We start from the raw sequence: 21,513 nt of genomic DNA, 5'->3' as shown, positions 1-21,513 counted from the left end.
GCCGAGAGGGAGTGCTGGAGGCCCGTTCATTTGTTTAAGGAATAGACAGTGGGCACTAGGTGCCAAGCATTTTTCTAGGTGCTGGGAACACAGCAGGAAAAGATGGGTTGTGCCCGCTTCTAGCTTCAGAACCCTGTTTCTGTCTTCAGGCTAGACCCAGCCTTCCTGTGCTATCAGCCCCTGGTAGTCACCTAGGAAGGAATTTTAATTTACTGCAATATAGTTGATTTACAATGTTAATTTCTGCTGTACAGCATAGTGAATCAGTTATACATACACATGTATCCACTCTTTATTAGGTTCCCAAACTCTATTCTGGAGAAGGAAATGGCAGCCCACTCCAGTGTTCTTGCCTGGAGAATCCCAGGGACGGGGGAGCCTGGTGGGCTGCCGTCTGTGGGGTCACACAGAGTCGGACACGACTGAAGCGACTTAGCAGCAGCAGCATACACACATATATGTGTATGTGTGTGTGTATGTATATATATATATATGTATATATTTATAGCTTCCCAGGTGGCTCAGATGGTAAAGAATCTGCCTGCAATGAGGAAGACCCAAGTTTCCCTGGGTCGGGAAGATCCCCTGGAGAAGGGAATGGCTAACTGCTCCAGTATTCTTGCCTGGAGAATTCCAGGGACAGAGGAGCCTGGCGGGCTGCAGTCCATAAGGCCACACAGAGTCAGACATGACTGAAGGGACTTAGCACACCATCTGTATACATACATACACACACACACATGGGGTTTCCCAGGTGTTGTTAGTGGTAAAGAACCCACCTGCAAATGCAGGAGACATAAGAGATGCAGGTTCCATCCCTGGGTTGGGAAGATCCCCTGGAGGAGGGCCTGGAAACCCATTCCAGTATTCTTGCCTGGAGAATCCCATGGACAGAGGAACCTAGCGGGCTATGGTCCATAGGGTCACAAAGAGCTGGAACAGTTGAAGCAACTTAGCATGCATGCATGCATGCTTCCCTGGTGGCTCAGACAGTAAAGAATCTGCCTGCAACCTTAGGAGACCCAGATTCCATTCCTGGGTCGGAAGTGAAGTGAAGTGAAATGAAAGTTGCTCAGTCATGTCCAACTCTTTGCAATCCCATGGATAGTCCATGGGATTCTCCAGCCCAGAATACTGGAGTGGGTAGCCATTCTCTTCTCCAGGGATCGAACCCAGGTTTCCCGCATTGCAGATGGATTCTTTACCAACTGAGCCACTAGGGAAGCCTGGAAAGAGAATAGCAATCTACTCCAGTATTCTTTCTTGCCTGGTAAATCCCTTGGACAGAGGAGCCTGGGAGGCTACAGTCCATGGACTTACAAAGAGCCAGACATGACTGAGCGACTAACACTTTCATTTTCATATAAATATATATTCTTTTTCATATTCTTTTCCATTAGAGTTTATCACAAGATATTGAATACAGTTACCCATGCCGAATAGTAGGACCTTGTTGTTTATCTATTCGCTGTGTAATAGTTTGCATCTGCTAAACCCAAACTCCCAAACAAGGAAGGGATTTAAATGACACATCACCTTAGTCCTTCCCACAACCTCATAGTTCTTCCATCCTCATAGCCATTGGTATTATTTTTTTTTTTCCTCTCATCCTCCTGCAAAATTTTCTGCTTGACCAGTTTTCAAGCCAAAGTTATTCTTATTTAGTCCTCAGTGGAATAAAGAACCTTCAAGAGTTTGAACATTTCCCTCTCTGCTGGAGTCATGATATTAAAAATATAATAATAATTTTAAATGGAAAAAAATGCCTTTTTTTATCCACCTTGGGGATATAATAAGGTCCCTTTATAGCATTGGCATTAGGGAACATCTACAGTGCCCCACGCAGACCAGAGGTTTCAGCAATGCGATTGAATTGCAAGATACCTCTTTTGTGTGGAAACGCTCCCATGATGATAGGACTGTAGTAGTGATAACATGACCACATATCTGTTTTATTCTTTTTAATCTCAGAAAGTTAGTTTTCTTTTCTTCCTCGCACATCGTCAAGGGAAAGTAAGCCTGAAGGTTGTGCCTTGTGAGTTGTATTTTCCTGGGCATCTGGGAGCCATTATAAGTTCTTCTGACTTGTCATCTCAGTCTTGTTTGCTTCTTGTAATGTAGAGAGCTTTATTCAATGTGAGTGTTAGGCCAGAAACATTTTTGGTTTCCTCATATATTTTCATTTTGGTTTCCTCATGTATTTTCAAAGTCTAGAATTTAGGAGTGCTGAGGAAAGTGGGCATAGAGGTTGGAGATTTTGAAATTATTTGTCACCTTTATATAAGTAGGTTTTCTTTTACCCAGGGGTGCTTTGGGGTGCTCTCCTTCACAAAGAACTACCACTGTACTTTGGGCTTTTTTTCCCCCCTGGGCTTTTAGCAGAAATAAATAGGCGATCCCTGATAAAAATGGGGCACGAGGAAAGTGGTATTTGGTATAAGTCACAACCTGATGGCCGTATTGGTTGTCTCTCTTCCCCATACTTCCCACTGATGAAGAATGAAGTGTTTGAGGCAGAGGCCAACTCCTAGTAGGTGGAGGCAGATTCTCAAGAAAACAAAATATTCTGGAATTAACTTTGCATTTTGATCTGACCGGAACTTGAGTTTTCAAGAGGAACACATTCTATAATGATTAAAAAAAAAAGAAGTTGCGGTTGTGTGATAATTTTGAGGGACATTAATTTTTTTATTGGTTGGGGTGCAAGCTAGCAAGGAACCTTGTTTGGCCAGAGCAGTGCTTATTTGTATTTATTTTTTTAACTTTTAAAGTATTTATTTTTGGCTGCGTCGGATCTCAGTTGCGGCACAAGGGATCTCTGTTGTAGCGTGTGGGCTTCTCAGGAATTGCCGCGCACAGCTTCGGAGTGCGTGGGCGCTGTAGTTGGGGCTTTAGGGCTTAGTTGTTCCACAGCATGTGGGATCTTAGTTCCTGGACCAGGGATCGATTCCATATCCCTTGCATTGGAAGGCAGATTTTTAACCACTGGACCACCAGGGAAGTCCTTATATAGGTTTATTTTAAAATACTGATGCCCAGGTGCCCTAGTCTTCACCACTCTCTGTAACTTCTAACCAATTCAGCTCACATTTGTGTTTGACTTCTCTGGTCCCTGTAGACGTTTTGGTTTATTACTTTAAATTTCTGTTCTCCTGTCAGAGTCTCCTCTTATTTCTCATGATATAGCCTACACGTTTTTAAATCCTGGGACGCTGCATGACAATGGGCCAGCGGAGTTTCTTTCCCCTTCTCAAGTCTGTGACCTTCCTTTCCTTGGGTAGGCTCCCAAATTCTTCAGGGAGCTGGTAGATAAGAAATTACGCCCACGGCTACAGTAGCATTTGGGAAATGCCTGAATCGAGCCAGTGTATTGTCGTGGTGTGAAGCTGACATGGCTTCATGTCCCCTGGAGGAGAAATCCATGAAGTAGGCAGAGTCATGTAGAATGGAGAGTTCTATTTCATGAACAAACATAAGGATCATAGCTGCCCAGATCTAGAGAAAAGATCACGGTGGATGGAGGAGTGGGATGGAGAGGACTCATGTAAGAGGAAGGTCTTGAGCCAAACCCCATGAAGCAGTTAAAAGTTTGGTCTCACCTGATAGAACACTAGCAGGGGAACCGAAGAGCTTTTCTGTCACACTTTTGAACCAGCTTGACCTGTGAACTTTGCTTAGAAAGTGACAGCAACTCTCTGGTACTCAATTTCTTCATTAGTAAAATGGGGTTGGATATATCTATGATTTTTCTTTTTAATGTTTTTAAGCCAGGGATGTTGTTGTTAAGTTTCTAAGTCACATCTGACTGGTGACCCTGTAGACTGTAGCCTGCCAGACTCCTTGTCCATAGGACTCTCCAGGCAAGAATACTGGAATGAGTTGCCATTTCCTTTTCCGGGGGATCTTCCCGGCCCAGGGATTGAACCCACATCTCTTAGGTCTCCTGCTTGGCAGGATAATTCTTTACCACTGAGCTACCTGGGAAGCCAAGCCAGAGATAACTTCCTTCAAATCAAATCTTTTACTAAATCATAAAGTAAAGGAAAGTAGCACTGCATGGCGGACACCACAGCAGTCCCCTTCCTCCTGCCCTTGTCTGTTCCTCAAGTTGCCCTGCTCCGCCCGGAGGAGGCCTACAGGGCACAACTTTCACATTACTCAGGCTGCTCTGAGGATGCTTCTAGGCTCTTGTGCTGTGATTCATGGGAGCCACTTTCAGTGACACATTAAATATCCAGAGTTTGGGAAGGAAGGGAGGCTGACCTTGACACAGTCTACTGTATGTCTGCTTTAAAGTTGTTACAGCTTTGCCAGACATATGTATAGCTGAAGATCTTAGTTTTTCTGTTCCTCTCCATACGCTCATAGAAGAGTACCCTATCTGATTCAGTGAAAGATGTTAGGCATTATTTTGTTCTTTTTAGGGCTGAGTAATATTCCATTGTATATATGAACCATATCTTCTGTATCCATTCCTTTGTCAATGGACATTCATTTTTTGTGTGTTTTCTCATTTTTTAAAATTGATTTTTATTGGAGTATAGTTGCTTTACAATGTTATATTAGTTTCTACTGTAGAGCAAAATGAATATATATATATATATATATATATCGCTTCTTTTTTTTTTGGATTTTCTTCCCATTTAGGTCACCACAAAGTATTGAGTAGAGTTCACAGTAGGCACTCATCAGTTATCTGTTTTATATCAATAGTGTGTATATGTCAGTCCCAGTCTCCCAGTTCTCCACCCCCTTCCCTCTTGGTGTCTGTATGTTTAATCTCTATGTCTGTGTGTCTCTTTCTGCTTTACAAATAGATCATATGTACCCCTTTTCTAGATTCCACATGTATGTGTTAAGATTCACAGATGTTGAAAACAAACTTGTGGTTACCAAAGGGGAAACATTGTGGGAGGGATAAATTAGGACATTGGGATTAACATACCCACACTGCTACATATAAAATAGGTAACCTACAAGAACCTACTGCATTGCACAGGGAACTCTACTCACTATTCTGTAATAACCTATATGTGTAAAGAATCTGAAAAAGAATGAATATGTGTGTAACACTGAATCACTTTGCTATAGACCTGAAACTAACACAAAATTGTAAATCGACTATACTCCAATAAAATTTTTATTAAAAACTCTATTAAAGATATTCCAAGTGAGTAGTCACTCTTGACAGAAATAGAATCTAAGCTGTTACCTCTCACAGGTTGTACTATTCATTTGTTAAGAGGGACTGATCCTGGCCCATTTTGGGGCAGTCAGTAAATGTTAGAAGAGATGGGTAACTGGATCATTGAAGGAGAAAATAAGTGATGTGTTAAGGGCACACATTTTCAGGGTTAGAAACATCTTGACAGAGGCAGCTAGGTTCGCAGTGTGTACAAGTTGAAAGTCTCCTGTGTCCACCTACCATCACCTCCAGATCCAGACATCTTAATGACCCGAGTGATACTTTTGCTAACTTGAAGGACACATTGCACCATGTCCGTTTCAGCCTTTGGAAAGTCAGAGTTTTCCTTTTCATCCTCAGCTGCTTATATTTGAAGATAGTGACATTGTGCAGTGTGACCAGAGGGTGATCCAATTTGTGGACAAACTAGTATTTTCTTGATTGGCAACTAAGCAATCAAGAAAATATGGCAATCATTATAATAATTATTTGAGCACAGCTGACTGAGTGACTTCACTTTCACTTTCCACTTTCATGCATTGGAGAAGGAAATGGCAACCCACTCCAGTGTTCTTGCCTGGAGAATCCCATGGACGGAGAAGCCTGGTAGGCTGCAATCCATGGGGTCGCACAGAGTCGGACACGACTGAAGCGACTTGGCAGCAGCAGCAATACCTGTTTAGTGGAGAAGGCAATGGCACCCCACTCTAGTACTCTTGCCTGGAAAATTCCATGGACGGAGCAGCCTGGTGGGTTGCAGTTCATGGGGTCGCTAAGAGTCGGACACGACTGAGCGACTTCACTTTGACTTTTCACTTTCATGCATTGAAGAAGGAAATGGCACCCACTCCAGTATTCTTGCCTAGAGAATCCCAGGGATGGAGGACCCTGGTGGGTTGCCATCTATGGGGTTGCACAGAGTCGGACATGGCTGAAGTGACTTAGCAGCAGCAGCAGCAATACCTGTTTAGAGACAATGAAGTGTTAGAAACTGTGCACATCTTTACATGCAGTAGATTATGTAATGTGCATCAAACCTTAAGGGTAGTGTGATTATTATCCACCTCCCCCCCCCATTTATATTTGAATAAACTGCAGTTTAAAAACAGTGTGTTGGAGATATTTGGCTAGACTGGATTGGAGATGCTTCTTCATTTCACTTCTGAAATTCTGGAAAGAGGATTCCAGAAGCTTGCATCTGGTAGGCCAAATTCAGCTCACAGATGTATTAGAGTTGGCCCCCAACTGTGTGTGTTTGTTTTTAATTGAGCTTTCAATTCAGGAGGGCTTAAACTTGGAGGACAATCTGATACTGGCTTAAACCTTCTCATGACTCAAGATAACAAGCCCATTCCTGGAATTCTTTTTAGGAAGCTCCTGGTGAGTCTTGAAGGGATTCAGTCATTCCTTCACTTGTTGAATGGATGCTTATTATGTGCCTGCCATTTGGAGAGTATTGAATTGTGTGTGTGCTCCGTCGCTCAGTCATGTCCAACTCTTTGCAACCCCATGGACTGTACCCCACTGGGCTCCTTTGTCCGTGGGATTTTTCAGGCAAGAATACTGGAGTGGGTTGCCATTTCCTCCTCCAGGGGATCTTCCTGACTCAGGAATCGATGTCTCCTGCATCTCCTGCATTGGCAGGCAGATTCTTTACCACTGAGTCACCTGGGAAGGCCAAGGTATTGAACTAGTTTGGGTCAAACAGGGAACCACAAGCCACAATCCATGCCTTCAAGGACCGTCTAGGAGGAGATAAGTCACATGCAAAGGGAAAAACTAAACAAATGGAATAAAATAATAATTAATGTGCACTGATTATTTACTCCATACCATGCATGTGCTTTAGAAGCTCTGTCTCATTTTATCTTGAATACAACCTGTGAGGTGGGTGCAATTACTGTCTTTGTTTTTCTAAGACACTTTAGAGGACATAGAGCTCTGTCCAAGGTCATACAGTTAATAGGTGGTGAAGCCTGCAAAGCCCCTAGTCTTACCCATGCTGCCGCCCCAGTTTAATTTGTAATAAGACTTAAAAATTTAATCATAAAAAGTAGAAATGTGACACATGCAGTAAATACTAAATAATACTCGTAGAAGTAAGGATAAAGAGCGGAAGTGTAGCAAGTCAGCTGAGAATGAGATGAGAGGCACAGGGAACTGAGAAAGAAGAGAGGAAGGGACACCCTGGAGAGGGAGGAGGAGAAGGCAGAGTCCAGCAGCACTAATCTAGGGGAAAGATACTTTATCGGACAGAGATGTTACTGCCGTGTGATCTTTGGAGATGAGGATGGAGGAAAAACCTCGGCTTTGCTTTTTAGGAGGTAATTATTGACATCCAGTACTCTTGCCTGGAAAATCCATGGACAGAGGAGCCTGGTGGGTTGCAGTCCATGGGGTCGCTAAGAGTCAGACACGACTGAGCAACTTCACTTTCACTTTTCACTTTCATGCATTGGAGAAGGAAATGGCCACCCACTCCGGTGTTCTTGCCTGGAGAATCCCAGGGACAGGGAAGCCTGGTGGGCTGCCGTCTCTGGGGTCGCACAGAGTCGGACACGACTGAAGCGACTTAACAGCAGCATTGACATTCAGGGAAGCTTTTGGTTGAGTATAGAAACAAAGGGAGGTTGCGATGGGTAAATTACTGTTTTTTTAAGTTTTATTCTTTTATTTATTTTTGGCCGCTCTGGGCCGCTGAGTGCAGACTTTCTCCAGTTGCGGTGAGCGGTGGCTTCTCTTCGTTGCGGTGCACGGGCTTTAGGTGCAGGGGCTTCAGTAGTTTGGCACGTGGGCTTTGTTGCTCCTCAGCTTGTGGGATCTTCCCAGACCAGGGGACAAACCCATGTCTCCTGCATTGGCAGGTGGATTCTTAACCTGTGGGCCAGCAAGGAAGTCCAACATTGGGTAAATTCTGAATAGCCATTTATGCCTTAAGTTGCTGATTCTAATAGTAGGTTAGCCCATGAGGGTACACAAGCATGATAAGTAGGCCAGGAGTGAGAAGTAACAGAGAGTGAGGAGGTCTGCAATAGACTGGAGGTCAGAATTGCCTGATTTTTGATCTTCCAAAAGAAGCCAGAAACCCCGAATTTTTAGTGTGATACCTCCAGATTTCTAAATGTTAGTTCAACTAAGAAAATAAAACAATTGAGGACCAACTGTAATTCTCAGCTGAATTTGGCCTACCAGCTGCAAACTTCTGGAATCCTCTTTCCAGAAGTTTAGAAATAAAATGAAGACATTTCTCAAAGAATAAATAATTCCAGGGATGGTTTAGGATTGCATTTGAGATGTGTGTGTGTGGGTTGTGTGTGTGAAGAGCTTGTTTTTATCTTCTTGGGGTGAGTAAACATAAACTTACTAAAGCGGGAGAAATATAATAAAGACATCCAAAATAGTATAGAGAGATGTCTGAAAAATTAAAGGGCCAGTGACAAGAAAAGCATTGAGGCCAATTATTAAAAAGATGAGAAGATGTAAAGGAGCAATTGGGAAATAAAGAGAGCCTATCTTGGGGCTGCTGCTGCTGCTGCTGCTAAGTCACTTCAGTTGTGTCCGACTCTGTGCAACCCCATAGACGGCAGCCCACCAGGCTCCCCCGTCCCTGGGATTCTCCAGGCAAGAACACTGGAGTGGGTTGCCGTTGCCTTCTCCAATGCATGAAAGTGAGAAGTGAAAGTGAAGTTGCTCAGTTGTGTCTGACTCTTATCGACCCCATGGACTGCAGCCTACCAGGCTCCTCCGTCCATGGGATTTTCCAGGCAAGAGTACTGGAGTGGGGTGCCATGGCCCTCTCCATCTTGGGGCTAGAGGATGTGTATTGTAAGCTAAGTGGGAAATCAAATGGAGCCTGGAACCTGGAAAAGTTTTGTGAGGGCTGCTTAAGGAATAGACAGTGGCAAGAGTGTAGGATAATTAGAATTGTGGAGTAGCAGTAAAGACCTAGCTTACTTCAGCTATCCTTTAGTTTTTTAAGTGAGCATCTATTTATATCATCTAGTGAGGTAATACAGATACAGTAGGAGATACAGTTTGCTTTTCTTTTTTTTTTTTTTTGGTTTCATATATGATATTTTACATGTTTCAGTGCCATTCTCCCAAATCTTCCCACCCTCTCCCTCTCCCACAGAGTCCATAAGACTGTTCTATACATCAGTGTCTCTTTTGCTGTCTTGTACACAGGGTTATTGTTACCATCTTTCTAAATTCCATACATATGCGTTAGTATACTGTATTGGTGTTTCTCTTTCTGGCTTACTTCACTCTGTATAATAGGCTCCAGTTTCATCCACCTCATTAGAACTGATTCAAATGTATTCTTTTTAATGGCTGAGTAATACTCCATTGTGTAAATGTACCATAGCTTTCTTATCCATTCATCTGCTGATGGACATCTAGGTTGCTTCCATGTCCTAGCTATTATAAACAGTGCTTCGGTGAACATTGGGGTACACGGGAGATACAGTTTTGAATAAGACTTAATTGCTGCCTCCAAGAACTTGTCTTACTTATTATCTGTAGCTCTAAACTGAACTGATAGATGGACTAGTTTCCCAAATTTCATTCATTCACTTGGTAGTCATCGCTTTGCCAAATCTTTGAATTTTCTATATGATTATTTGCTCAGTAGTTTTCTTTAAACCATCTCCTGTTTTATATACAAAAATAGAAAAATGAACATGGAAAAGATAGTAGAAAAACGAAGCCATATGTCATTACTTGCATTGGCATATTTTTTCAAATGTGCACTTTTAGAACATACAGAGCTACTTTACATTCTGTCAGAAATTCATCTCTATTTCACCTAAAATCATCTCGTATCTTACCAGTAAAACATATACCATGTCTTGGGAAGATAGAACTGGTTAGTTGGTAGAATCCTTTAGGTCATTCAAAGCAAGGCTTTTTCCACATTAGAATATCTGCATATGGCCTTGGATTTTTATTCAGGCAGGTCAACTTCGATGACCTGATCTGAATAAAATGGATAAAGGCAGGCACCTCTTTGTCTGACAACTTTAAAATAGTGCTATTTGAATACCAAGAAGGTTGGAGCTTGACTGCAGAGCCTTCCAAATTAATCTAGCCTGGAAAAAAAAAAATGAAAATGCCATCAAGTAACAGGAGATTTGTCAGCTGCCCTGCTTACACTTTTCATATAAAACATAAAGGTTGGCAGATTACAGATGAAAGGTCAGTTCAGCAAAAAAGAAAACATGTCAGACAATCTCATAACATAGGTAACAGAGGATGGAAGTTGGAAACTACTATTGGATTCTCAGAAAGAGATGAGTTTGTTGGCAGTGTGTAAATATCACGACGATTTCCGCGGCTGTTCATTTTGGTGGCTATTTCTTTATGCTGAGTCTCCAAAATGTGATTTAAAAGATACTGAAGAGGCCTGTCTTCCTGAGAAAGATTTACTTTGCAGCAGTTTTATTTTTTTTCTTTCACTGATCTGAAGGGGAGAAATGTACTTCCTTCGGGTCGCCTTGTTTCCCAGTCTCACCCATCCCATCCCCAAAGCAATGCTCTAAAATGGAAAAAGCAAGAAGCCAAAGCCTCTTACAAGAGCAGTGGTGCATAAAGACAGAGTTTGCAGTGAGTCCATCATCATGAATCATTAAAGGAGAACTGGCAGCTAAAGCATGACTCGTACAAATAGAGTTGCTCAAAGATTCAATCAGGTAGGACCTGCCTTGGAGCAGATTACTGTCCAGGAAAACATATCAGACTGTTCCAGCCTTGGGAGGCAGGTGGGTCCGGGGAGGTAGTATTGGGCCAGTGGGGTCACAGAGCCATGATGTTGAAGTAGTGGGGCGTCTCAAAAATTTCTATTGTGTACAGTGCTGGGAATTTTCAGACTCCTGAATACATCTTTTATCTGTATTTTAAGTGTAGGGCATTGTGCAAAATATCATCATTTTATCCAGGTAACTTGCAACATACATCACAATCTTATTGCCTTATGCTGCTGCTGCTGCTGCTAAGTTGCTTCAGTCGTGTCCGACTCTGTGCGACCCCATAGATGGCAGCCTACCAGACTCCCCTGTCCCTGGGATTCTCCAGGCAACAACACTGGAGTGGGTTGCCATTTCCTTCTCCAATGCATGAAAGTGAAAAGTGAAAGTGAAGTCACTCAGTCGTGTTTGACTCTTCGCGACCCCATGGACTGTAGCCTACCAGGCTCCTCCATCCGTGGGATTTTCCAGGCAAGAGTACTGGAGTGGGTGCAAAATATCATCATTTTATCCAGGTAACTTGCAACATACATCACAATCTTACTGCCTTATATAAGCTCTGCATGTGTTTAAGAGAAGTTTCTTACTTTCTTTTTTTAATCTATTTGTTTGCTTATTGGCTGTGGTGGGTTTTCGTTGCTGTCCGTGGGCTTTCTCTAGTTGTAGTGAGTGGAATCTACTGTCCAGTTTGCAGTGGGTGGGCTTCTCATTGTGGTGACTTCCCTTACTGTGGCTCACAAGCTCTAGGGCGTTCGGACTTCAGTGGTTGTGGCACATGGGCTTAGTTGCCCGCTGCACGTGTAATCCTCACGGACCAAGGATCGAACCCAGGTCTCCTGCATTGGCAAGCAGATTCTTAACCACCGGGCCACCAGGAATGTCCTTGAGAGGCTTCCTATTTTTTTGGAGCTCTTCACCGCAACCTTTTGAATAACTGAGGCCGAAGGCATGTCACACAGTTCTGTGGGCCTGTAGTCAAGGATATTCATTGATACTTAGCCACCACATTTTCAGTTTTATCTTCCTGCAGTATTATTTTCTGCCTGTTTTCATCTCTCTCATAAGTCTCCCCATTAGTCCACATTCTGTGTATCCAATTTTAATACTGTTTACAATCTGCATTGGTGAAATCCAACTGGACCTATGACAAAAACTTGCCCTCCCCCCCGAATATAATTCTGTCTCAGACTGTAAGCTTCATTAATTGATTCATTGACTCTGGCTTGCTGGTAAGGACGAATTCTTACAACAAATATATCCAATTCCTGCTAGTGGTAACTTTCATTCTTCCTGGAATAGCAGGAAACATTAATTTTGCATTGGACCCGGGAGTCTCAGGAAGCTGGAATTATAGGCACCGTCTTCCCACCCTTTTCCTCCTGAAAATAAAAATGAAATAAAATAAAATGAGCAGCTGCCCAGTGGTGAGGCTTGAGGGATGCGTAATGACAAAGAAGAGAAAAGGGCATTAATTTCAGGGTGGGGACAGCTGCCGGGCACTATCTCCCTTTGGATTTTGGTTCTTATAGCATCACGATGAGTTATTAATATGTATGATCTGTACTTTATTCAAACATTATAAATCTATGCAGAAGTCTGGTGTTTGGGTTTTCCTTTATAGCTTTCATTCTTCTTCCCAGAATTATCTCATTTTGATCGGGAAACTTTTGCATAAAAAGCACACACGGCGAACTCACATTTCCATACCATAAATATTAAAAGGGGGTTAAGCTTTACAGTTTCTTCTCCCATCCCAATGGGAGGAAAGTTAGCCTTCTAATCAGGGGGTCATTATTAATCTTTTTATTCACAAGCCAAAAGGTAAACTTTAACTTGCCATACAAAATTGTACTGTGTGCTTCCTTTGATTTATGCAAATTGTGAATTATGTATGCCTTGTCCTTTGTACTAAAGTGATACTAAAAATCTAGCAGTGAAAGGGGTTGTTACAAACAGTTGGTCAACTTATTTTTTAAGGATTAAAACCAAATCTAGACCTTTTTTAAGGCTTATGACTAAAGTACTCTTTGCTGGATGATTCTAAAGTATGAATCACAGTATGGATTTATGACAGTGAATCTGCAGCAAACAGAAAAGGGAAATGGAACTAGAAAACTTAATGTCTCCTTAGTAGCTTTTAAGCTTCTGAGCGGCTTCCTGTCTCCCATTTATTGTCATTTTTGTTAGCATGAAGGAGTAGTCATAAATTTTGGTTCCCATGGAAATATAAAGGAATGTGTGATCTATTTCATTTGGGGATACTGTCTGATAATCACGCAGTCATGGCGGTTGTACTTCGTGATGGGAAATGAACGTGCTAATTGGTGCTCTTTTTTTTTTTTTTTCCGTATTTCAGGAAACCTGCCATATGAATATAAAATAGTGATTGCTGGGAATCATGAACTGACATTTGATAAGGAATTCATGGCAGACCTTGTTAAACAGGACTACTACCGTTTCCCCTCTGTGTCGAAATTGAAACCAGAGGACTTTGACAACGTTCAGTCCCTCCTGACGAACAGTATTTACTTACAAGACTCGGAGGTAACAGTGAAGGGATTCAGGATATATGGTGCACCTTGGTAAGTGTTCCTTCCAACAGTCTTCCCCTCTTATTTTTTTTGGCTCAATGCTGAGAAAGCATGGTGCCGGCTGAAGTGTCTTAACCCAAAAAAATAAAGGTGAAATGAAACCTTTATGCTGTGTTTCCAACAGAACACGAATTTTGGCACTGCTGCGAATTGTTCGTTGTGATGCAGATTTCTTTAGGCGAGATCAGTGGGGGCAGAGCTTTGGTACAGTAGATATGCGTCTGTTTGTGTGACAGGGGCTGCAGGTGTGTCAATGGGACACAGAACAATTTGGGGGAGGGTCACAGTGTTACCCTTCATGCAGACTGAGCCACTCTGAACATTCCATCAGCCTTAGGTGATTCATTTCCTCCTTATGTTTTACATTGGAAACACTCATGAAATACCTTGCTTAGAGTTTCTCAACTCTTGCTACACATGAGAATCACCTGATCAACTCTGAAGAAATACAGATTTTGAAGCCATAACCACCTCCCCAAGATGCTGATTCTCCTTCTTGAGGTGGAGCCCAGTGACCTATATTTTTAAAGCTCCCCAGGCAAGACTGATTAGAGAAGGGAATGGCAACCCACTCCAGTATCCTTGCCTGGAGAATCCCAGGGACAGAGGAACCTGGTGAGGTACAGTCTGTGAGGTCGCAGAGTCAGACAGGACTGAGCGACTAATACATACACACACACACACACACACACACACACACACACACACAAGACACCCAGACAGTTTGCAAGTTACAGGTTAAGAGCTCAGTTCTAGAATTCTTGGTACTGCAATTCTCAGCTCTAGAAAAGCTGAAGCTGGTGCATATTCTTTGGGACCAGATAAGGAAGCATGTTGATCTTGGCTTCGTCAACTGGCAGTTGTCTGGTTTTGAAGAGGTTAACTCATAGAGGATGAACCTCAGTTTCTGCATCTCTAAGACAGTGAAAATGATACCTACTTTAGAGGGTTATGGTGAGGATTAAATTGGCTGATGTTTGCAATGAATTGAGAAGAGTATCTGGCGGTTTGCTTAGAGCAATATTAATAATTACCACTTTTCAGGCCTTACTCTGCTGCTAAGTATTTATGTGAATTTAAGCAAGTCACTTAGGTTCTAGGGCCAGTTTTTGCATCTTTAAAATGGGAGTGTTAGATCAGAAAATCAGTAGTAGAGGAGTCTTGGATTTTTATTTATGTGCTTTCTTACTTTTTGAGAGCCCTATGTATATATAGAGCACAAAAACTGACCTTTACTTATGCAACCTGGAAGAGTATCCTGGTCATGCCCTAGGAATTGTGAATAAAGCTGGAAAAGGACAGAGTGAATTCAGATTGGCCACCTCACTCAACTTCCCAGGGCTTCCCAGGTGGTACAGTTGTAAAGAATCTGCCTGCCAATGCAGGAGATATGAGAGATGCAAGTTCTATCCCTGAGTGGGAAAGGTCCCCTGGAGTAGGAAATGGCACTCCACTCCAGTATTCTTGCCTGGAAAATTGCATGGACAGAGGGGCCTGGTGGGCTACAGTCCATGGGGTCACAAAGAGTCAGACAGGACTGAGCATACACACACCCCTATTCAACAGTTTGGATTGTTCTCTGTAGAATAGAAAGTTGAGACATTTCCTGTAAGTTTTTTTTCTGGCTTTACTAGTTAGTATCCAGAAGGACTGATTGGTGGATACAGGAAGACTGTTAGTCGTTCAGTCATGTCCAACTCAGTTCGGATCTCGCTGAAGATTTTTTTTGTTAAAATTAATATTCCCAGAACTGCTGTAATCTGAACATTGATTTAGGAATGCTTACATCAGTGTTTCTGTACAGGGACAACAGATTTCCCATTTCCACCGCTTATTCAGCTTTTGGGCTTGAACTTTTCCCTGAATACCTCCTTGCCTCTGTTTTCTCATCTCTAAAGTGGGAAGTAGCAATTTTACTTTTCTCTCATGGATGTCGTGAGTGAGTTAATGCACCCACAGCATGCAGAAGGCTTTCTGATGTAAGAATAAGCACTTGACAGGTGCTAGCTGTTACTGGCCTAGTGGGGTTGGTCTTTCCAGTTTACTTTGTATCTTTGTCCACCTTTGTACAAAGACTGTTGCACTGGGAGTCAGATGCGGTGGGGTCTAGCCTTAGTTCAGTCTCTGGTGACTGCGTGACAAATCCATCAACTTCTCTGTAAAACAGGGACAATGAAGTCTGCCCCACTTTCTCTCTGATGCCACCCACTTCAGTAGTCACCCAAATTAGAATATTCAAAGAGCATGTATTTGTGGACATGCTTGATTATTTTAATATTTTGTACAATTTTTAGCCTCTTTCATGATTAAGAATTTGATTGGAAGCAAATTTGGGGGGATTTGTACCAGAGCTGCTACTTTTATCCTGTCAGCAAAAAGGATTTTTCCATCCCTGGGATTCACAAGTAGGTGGATGCCTGCTTAGTAACCCATTAGATATTCCAACCCCCAAATAATGTGAATTTTTTTAACTTTTTATTTTATGTTAGAATATAGCCAATTAGCAACTTTGTGATAGTTTTACCTAGACAGCAAAGGGATTCAACTATACATATTTCTCCCCCAAACTACTCTCCTGTCCAGTTTGGCACATGACATTGAGCAGAGTTCCATGTGCCATATACTAAGACCTTGTTGGTTATCCATTTTAAATATAGTGGTGTGTATATGTCCATCTCGAACTCCCTAATTGTCCCTTCCCCCCGGTAACCATAAGTTCATTCTCTACGTCTGTGAGTCTGCTTCTGTTTTGTAAGTTAGAACTGATGTAAGTTTGATTTCCATGCTTTCCCAATGACTTTTCCAGAGGAAATATTAAGTTCTGATTTGCTGATACTGTTACTGCTTTTAATTTAAAACAGAAATCAAAATGAGAACCTTGATACTAAGGATTTCCATCATGTCACAGATTTCTCAAAAGTAATTGCCATCTGACCAGGGAGAGAGCTATTAACTCATTTACAAAATGTGAATTGTGACTCAGTTTTGCTCTGAACAAGGTATATTTGCTCATATTCATTCCATGCTTATAACTTGTAGCACCGCTGAAAGCTTCCTAAAGACCAGAGAGAATTAACGCAGTGTCTCCTGACTTACAATTTAGGAGGAATTTGTATGTGGAAAATAGCTTAAAACAATCCTGAGCCCTCGTGGGTGTTTGCAATTGGAGTGCACTATGGTGCTTATTACATCTGCAAGGAAGAGGGTTTGGCTGTGGTTTGATGGGTCTGGGAAAATCCAGTGACCTACACTGAAGAAGTAAATGGGGTGCCTTGTCCTGGAAGAAAGGTGTTTCCCTGGAAGGAAGGCAAGAGTTGACTAGTTCCTGAGAGGAGGTAGGAGGGTGGGCGGTGGGAACCTTGCTCAGGAGGCCTTCTGCCGGATTCTGTGGCTTCTGTATCCTCCCTCACCTCATCATTTTTCTAGGAGTCTTAAAGAAAGGACTCGGGTGTGATGTATTGTCACAGGACTAACAGTGCAGTTAAAGCTATTCTTAATTTCTTCTATTACCTTTTTCTCTCCCTCTCTGGGGGACAGAAGAAGAGGGTATTGTGTGGCCTGATGGTTAGATCTGCCCAGGGCTCTGCTCTTGTTCAGCAAAGCTCATGGATTTCTTGTATTCCTCATGTTGTTCTTTGCCACCGAGATGGTTCCTAATCTCTTATGATCACTTTCAGCTCTTGTACGTCTTTTCCAAATGCTGATCAGAGGAGACAAAATTCTAATCTGTCAGGTATCGGCCACTGTGCTGTTTGTTGTCTGGCCAGGATGGAGGAGAGGTGGCATTTTGAAATCATTCTTGTATTTTTGGTTACTGGATCTGTAGCCAGCATTTTAGTGCTAGCAGATTTCAATAAATTCACTCATGGGACTTGGTATTTAAAAATTGACTAGCCTCTTCTTTATTTTTTTTAATTTCAGTTGTTCTTTTGCTACCAAGATGCTTATATATTTAAAAAAAAGAAAAAGAAAAAAATCTGGGTATAAACGGATCAGTAGCCAAGCTGCAAAGAGTAAAAAGTCTATCTTGCTCTGACCTGAGCATGGCAGTTGTATTGTTCGGCAGTGTACCTTGTTCCCCTCCTGAACAGAAATGCAGAGCTAGTCTCCTGTGGCTTTTAATGAAAATGAGTGGGGCTTTCCAATGTCCAGGAATTTGATCTCTATGCTGCCCAAGGGTCAGGAACAAAGAGCACACTTTTTCATGTTAGAGTAGACCCAGGTGTAATTTGTCAGATTTAGTAACTGTGGAGGAAGTGCCTTAACTTCTGCAGCCAGAAAATTAGATGGAGTCCCAGGCAGCATAATTTTAAAATGGTTGAAACAGCAAGAGAAAGCCCATCAAGCTGTGTTTTCAAAGGAAGTGTGAGCAGGATGTATTTTCTCCCTTCTTCTCTCCCCCTCATTTTGGATCATCAATATGTTGAGTTCGTCCATGCCTTTAAATGTAATTTTCTCAGTGTTTTTCCAAGTGGGAGTTAAGTGTTGATTCAACTCTCTGCCGCATTTATACATAATTGTGTTTGCACACAAACAGCTACAAGGTTGCTCACGTTTCCTTGTTCTGATCAGCACCATGGTACTTTACCCAGTCAGAAGAGCTTCAGATGTTTTTGTTTCCAATTATAAGTTTTGTGATGCCTCATGTATTTTGCTGACAGTCTTCAAGTTCTGGCAGTAGTGAACAAATTAACAGCAGATATTGAGTGAGAGGATTAGAAAACCAATGGGCAACTCATATGATAGAATTCAGATACAGGGATGAGTGGAATGGGCTCATTTATTTTATTTTCATAGTCATACTTTGTAATTAACTCAGGCCAAAAAAAAAAAAAAAGAAAGAAAGAAAGAAACATCTCTACATTCAAGAGGAAAGTCCGTGGACGCTAAAGAACAGCAATGTAGGAACAATATTTTTTCTGTACCACCGTCTCGAGGATTCCAGCTTTTATTCAGGAGGGTTCAGGAAGGTCTTGGCACAGAAGAAGGTCTGTGTATGTGTGTTAAACAAATATGCACTCTGCTTCTACACGATTCTGTTTAAAGGCCCAGGCTAACATTTCATTTTTCTTGGCCCCGGGCCCGTGGACTCTCCCATTCTGAAACCTATGGCGGGTCTGCCGAGCTCTAGAGTTTCAGGCTCTGTTTACATTTTCGCCTGCTTCAGAATGCAGCTGACTTGCTCTTAAAGCTGCACGGGATCAGATTCACTTCTGGTTTAACAACCGCCTTGTTTATTTGGAAAAGGAGAAAGCAACACCAGTCCCCTGGCTTCCTACCTCCCATCAGAGGCCACGTCAGTAAATACCATGGCAGAAGCTGGTGTATGTGGAGTTTGGGATGTTGGATCTAACTCGTGCCTCTCTGCCCGCTGGGTCCAAATCTTTAAAACCTGTCATGTGCTTTTATGGGTTGTATAAGTGAATGTGGAAGGAGATATATATGTGTTCTTGGGCAATCATTTATGCTTAGTATCGGCATTGGGCATGATTTAAATTTTTACTTGCAAATTCTGAGAGACCAACTCGATTAGCCAACAATGATAAACATATTTGGATGGTATATTTCACTTAGGGAACTTTCATATGTGTTCATTTGGGCTTCAAAACAATTCTAAATAGTTAAAATTTTAAAAAAGTTTAAAACGCAAAGGGTGTATATTAATAATTATTAACAATAGCCAGCTTTTGCAAGTGCTAGTATGTCATGACGGTGTTGCCTTCATTTGACAGAGGAGATCAAGACTGAGTTTTTGGCAGAGAAGGTGACGGGCCCAAAGTTAGTCTGGGAGAGACAGGGCTAGAATCAGGTCTTGCCTGGTGGCTTTGGCAGTAAAGAATCTGCCTGCAATACAGAGCGAACCCGGAGACTTGGGTTCGATCCCTGGGTCAAGAAGATCCCCTGGAGAAGGAAATGGCAACTCACTGTAGTGATCTTGCCTGGAGAATTCCATGGACAGAGGCGCCTGGCGGGCTACAGTGCACGGGCTGCAAAAAGTTGAACACGACTGAGTGACTAACACACACACAAACACACACACACGCACGCACACACAACACTAGAATCCAGTGTTACTTTGAGGAGCTCTCGAGGCTGAGGGAGAGTATCCTAGTAACCGCAGATGTCACGCTACTCCTTGACCTGAGGCAACTCAGGATGTGGCCACGTGGAAGTCTTGACTGTTCCATCTGGTTGTAAAAAAGGACACACACAGATCCAGGCCAGTCCTTCCAGGAGCTCTCAGGCTTCAGTGGGGAGGTGTTTGAGGGGGGACAATGGGAATGTTGAGAGAACAGAAGAAAAGAATAATCCAGCCTCTTTTGCATGATATGCTGCAGAATCTAGGGTTTAAAAAATGGGAACCTATACGGCAGTCCATCCTAAAGGAAATCAGTCCTGAATATTCATTGGAAGGACTGATGTTGAAGCTGAAACTCCAATACTTTGGCCACCTGATGCAAAGAACTGACTTTTAGAAAAGACCCTGAAGCTGGGAAGGATTGAAGGCGAGAGGAGAAGGGGACAACAGAGGATGAGATGGTTGGATGGCATCACTGACTCAATGGACATGAGTTTGAGTGAACTCTGGGAGTTGGTGATGGACAGGGAAGCCTGGCGTGCTGCAGTCAATGGGATCGCAAAGAGTTGGACACAACTGAGCAGCTGAACTGAACTGAATACCTCAGTGTGTCGTAAGACATGGACCAGTTCCTCTGGTCCTTCTGCTTCATGGTGACAACTTCCATCTCCTTTGCTGAGAAGCTACTGAGAGAGACAGCAGCCCTGGGCACATGCACCAAGAAGGAAGTGCTGGCCGAGTGTCCCCACTGAAGTTGGGGTCGCATGGACCCATGCACTGTGCTCCTGGCAGACTTGGACTTCCACATTGAGACCCCGGCGCTGGCTACTGGGCATTCTTTCATTTTCTCATGTCACACTGACAGGCTCCTTTTTAACCCAGAGTTGTTGGGGTGGATAGAAGGAGATGATACAGTGGCCGTAAGTGCCATGAGGGCAGGGGCCTCCATGCCTACCCTGGAGCCTGGCACACAGTGGATGCTCAGTCCGTTTCTGCTAAATGAATGAATGAGTGTGGCGGTGGTAGAGATGTGTATGTGGCTCCTGGACTGTAGGTCTACACTTACGAGACACTCAGTTGCAAAAGAAAATATTTCTAAGACAAGATCAAGCATTGCCATGAATCTGCAAGGACCACTAGAGATGGTAGAACAAAGTGGAGCCAAAGAAAGGACTAACCTATGTCCATGAGCTCTTCATGGACACATCTAGATCTTTCCCAAACGTTCAAAAAGTAGAGTGCATAAAATCTTTCCAGGTGAGCGTGGTCTCATGAAGGTGAGGGAGGGGAGTGGTGAGACAGACCTTGAAGGCAGTGAGAACTTTTGAAGACAGGCTCCAACAGTATTTTTAAACTCTCAGTTGACAGTTCTTTACTTCATTTGCCTTATCGCCATGCTCTGGGTAGCTACAGAAGTTTCTTTTAGATTTGGAGACTAATCTTTTTAAGCTATAGTAAAAGCAACCAGCATAAAGTGTGAGTTTGGCCAGAAGCTGAACCAAGTGGGCCTTCAGAATGTCCTTTGGACATCAGAAACCAGTTGTTGAACATATGACATTTCTTGATGGTTGCGTTCTCAATGGCTGAATTCTTAGAGTTGAATTAAAGCCGTATAGATTCTGTACCATTTATTTTCAAGCTATGTTACAAACATGTATTCCTTATTTAATCCTTTGAGTTGTAAGTGTAACATGAATTTCTCCAGATATTACCAGACACTGAGCCCACTGGGGTCCCTTGGACAGTTGCGACACATGTTTGCCTGGTTCCATGCTCCGCCTTCCTGCACTTCCTGCATACCTTTCCCCTGTACTTCAGGTGTGCCCATGAGTAAGTCCAAGTAACTGTGCGGGTTCCTTTAGCCCTCCTGAGGATGAGAGTGAATGGGCTTTGGAGTCCAGCTAGGAAGCTGCC

General features: G+C 42.7%; 1 protein-coding gene across 1 annotated transcript in view; it reads left to right on the top strand.

Moving 5' to 3' along the window:
- The window catches only part of MPPED2 (metallophosphoesterase domain containing 2), a 205,241-nt gene that overhangs the window by 89,800 nt on the left and 93,928 nt on the right, over nt 1-21,513 (top strand). Inside the window, exon 3 of the mRNA XM_010831798.1 lies at nt 13,286-13,511. Within this exon, the coding sequence (XP_010830100.1) occupies nt 13,286-13,511 (226 nt within the window). The remainder of the gene's footprint in view (nt 1-13,285; nt 13,512-21,513) is intronic.

The sequence above is a fragment of the Bison bison genome, unplaced genomic scaffold (assembly GCF_000754665.1).
Source record: "Bison bison bison isolate TAMUID 2011002044 unplaced genomic scaffold, Bison_UMD1.0 scf7180017864531, whole genome shotgun sequence".
NCBI classification, from domain to species: Eukaryota; Metazoa; Chordata; class Mammalia; order Artiodactyla; family Bovidae; genus Bison; species Bison bison.
The sequence above is the reverse complement of the archived record's forward strand: the minus strand, read 5'-3'. Positions and strand labels throughout refer to the sequence as shown.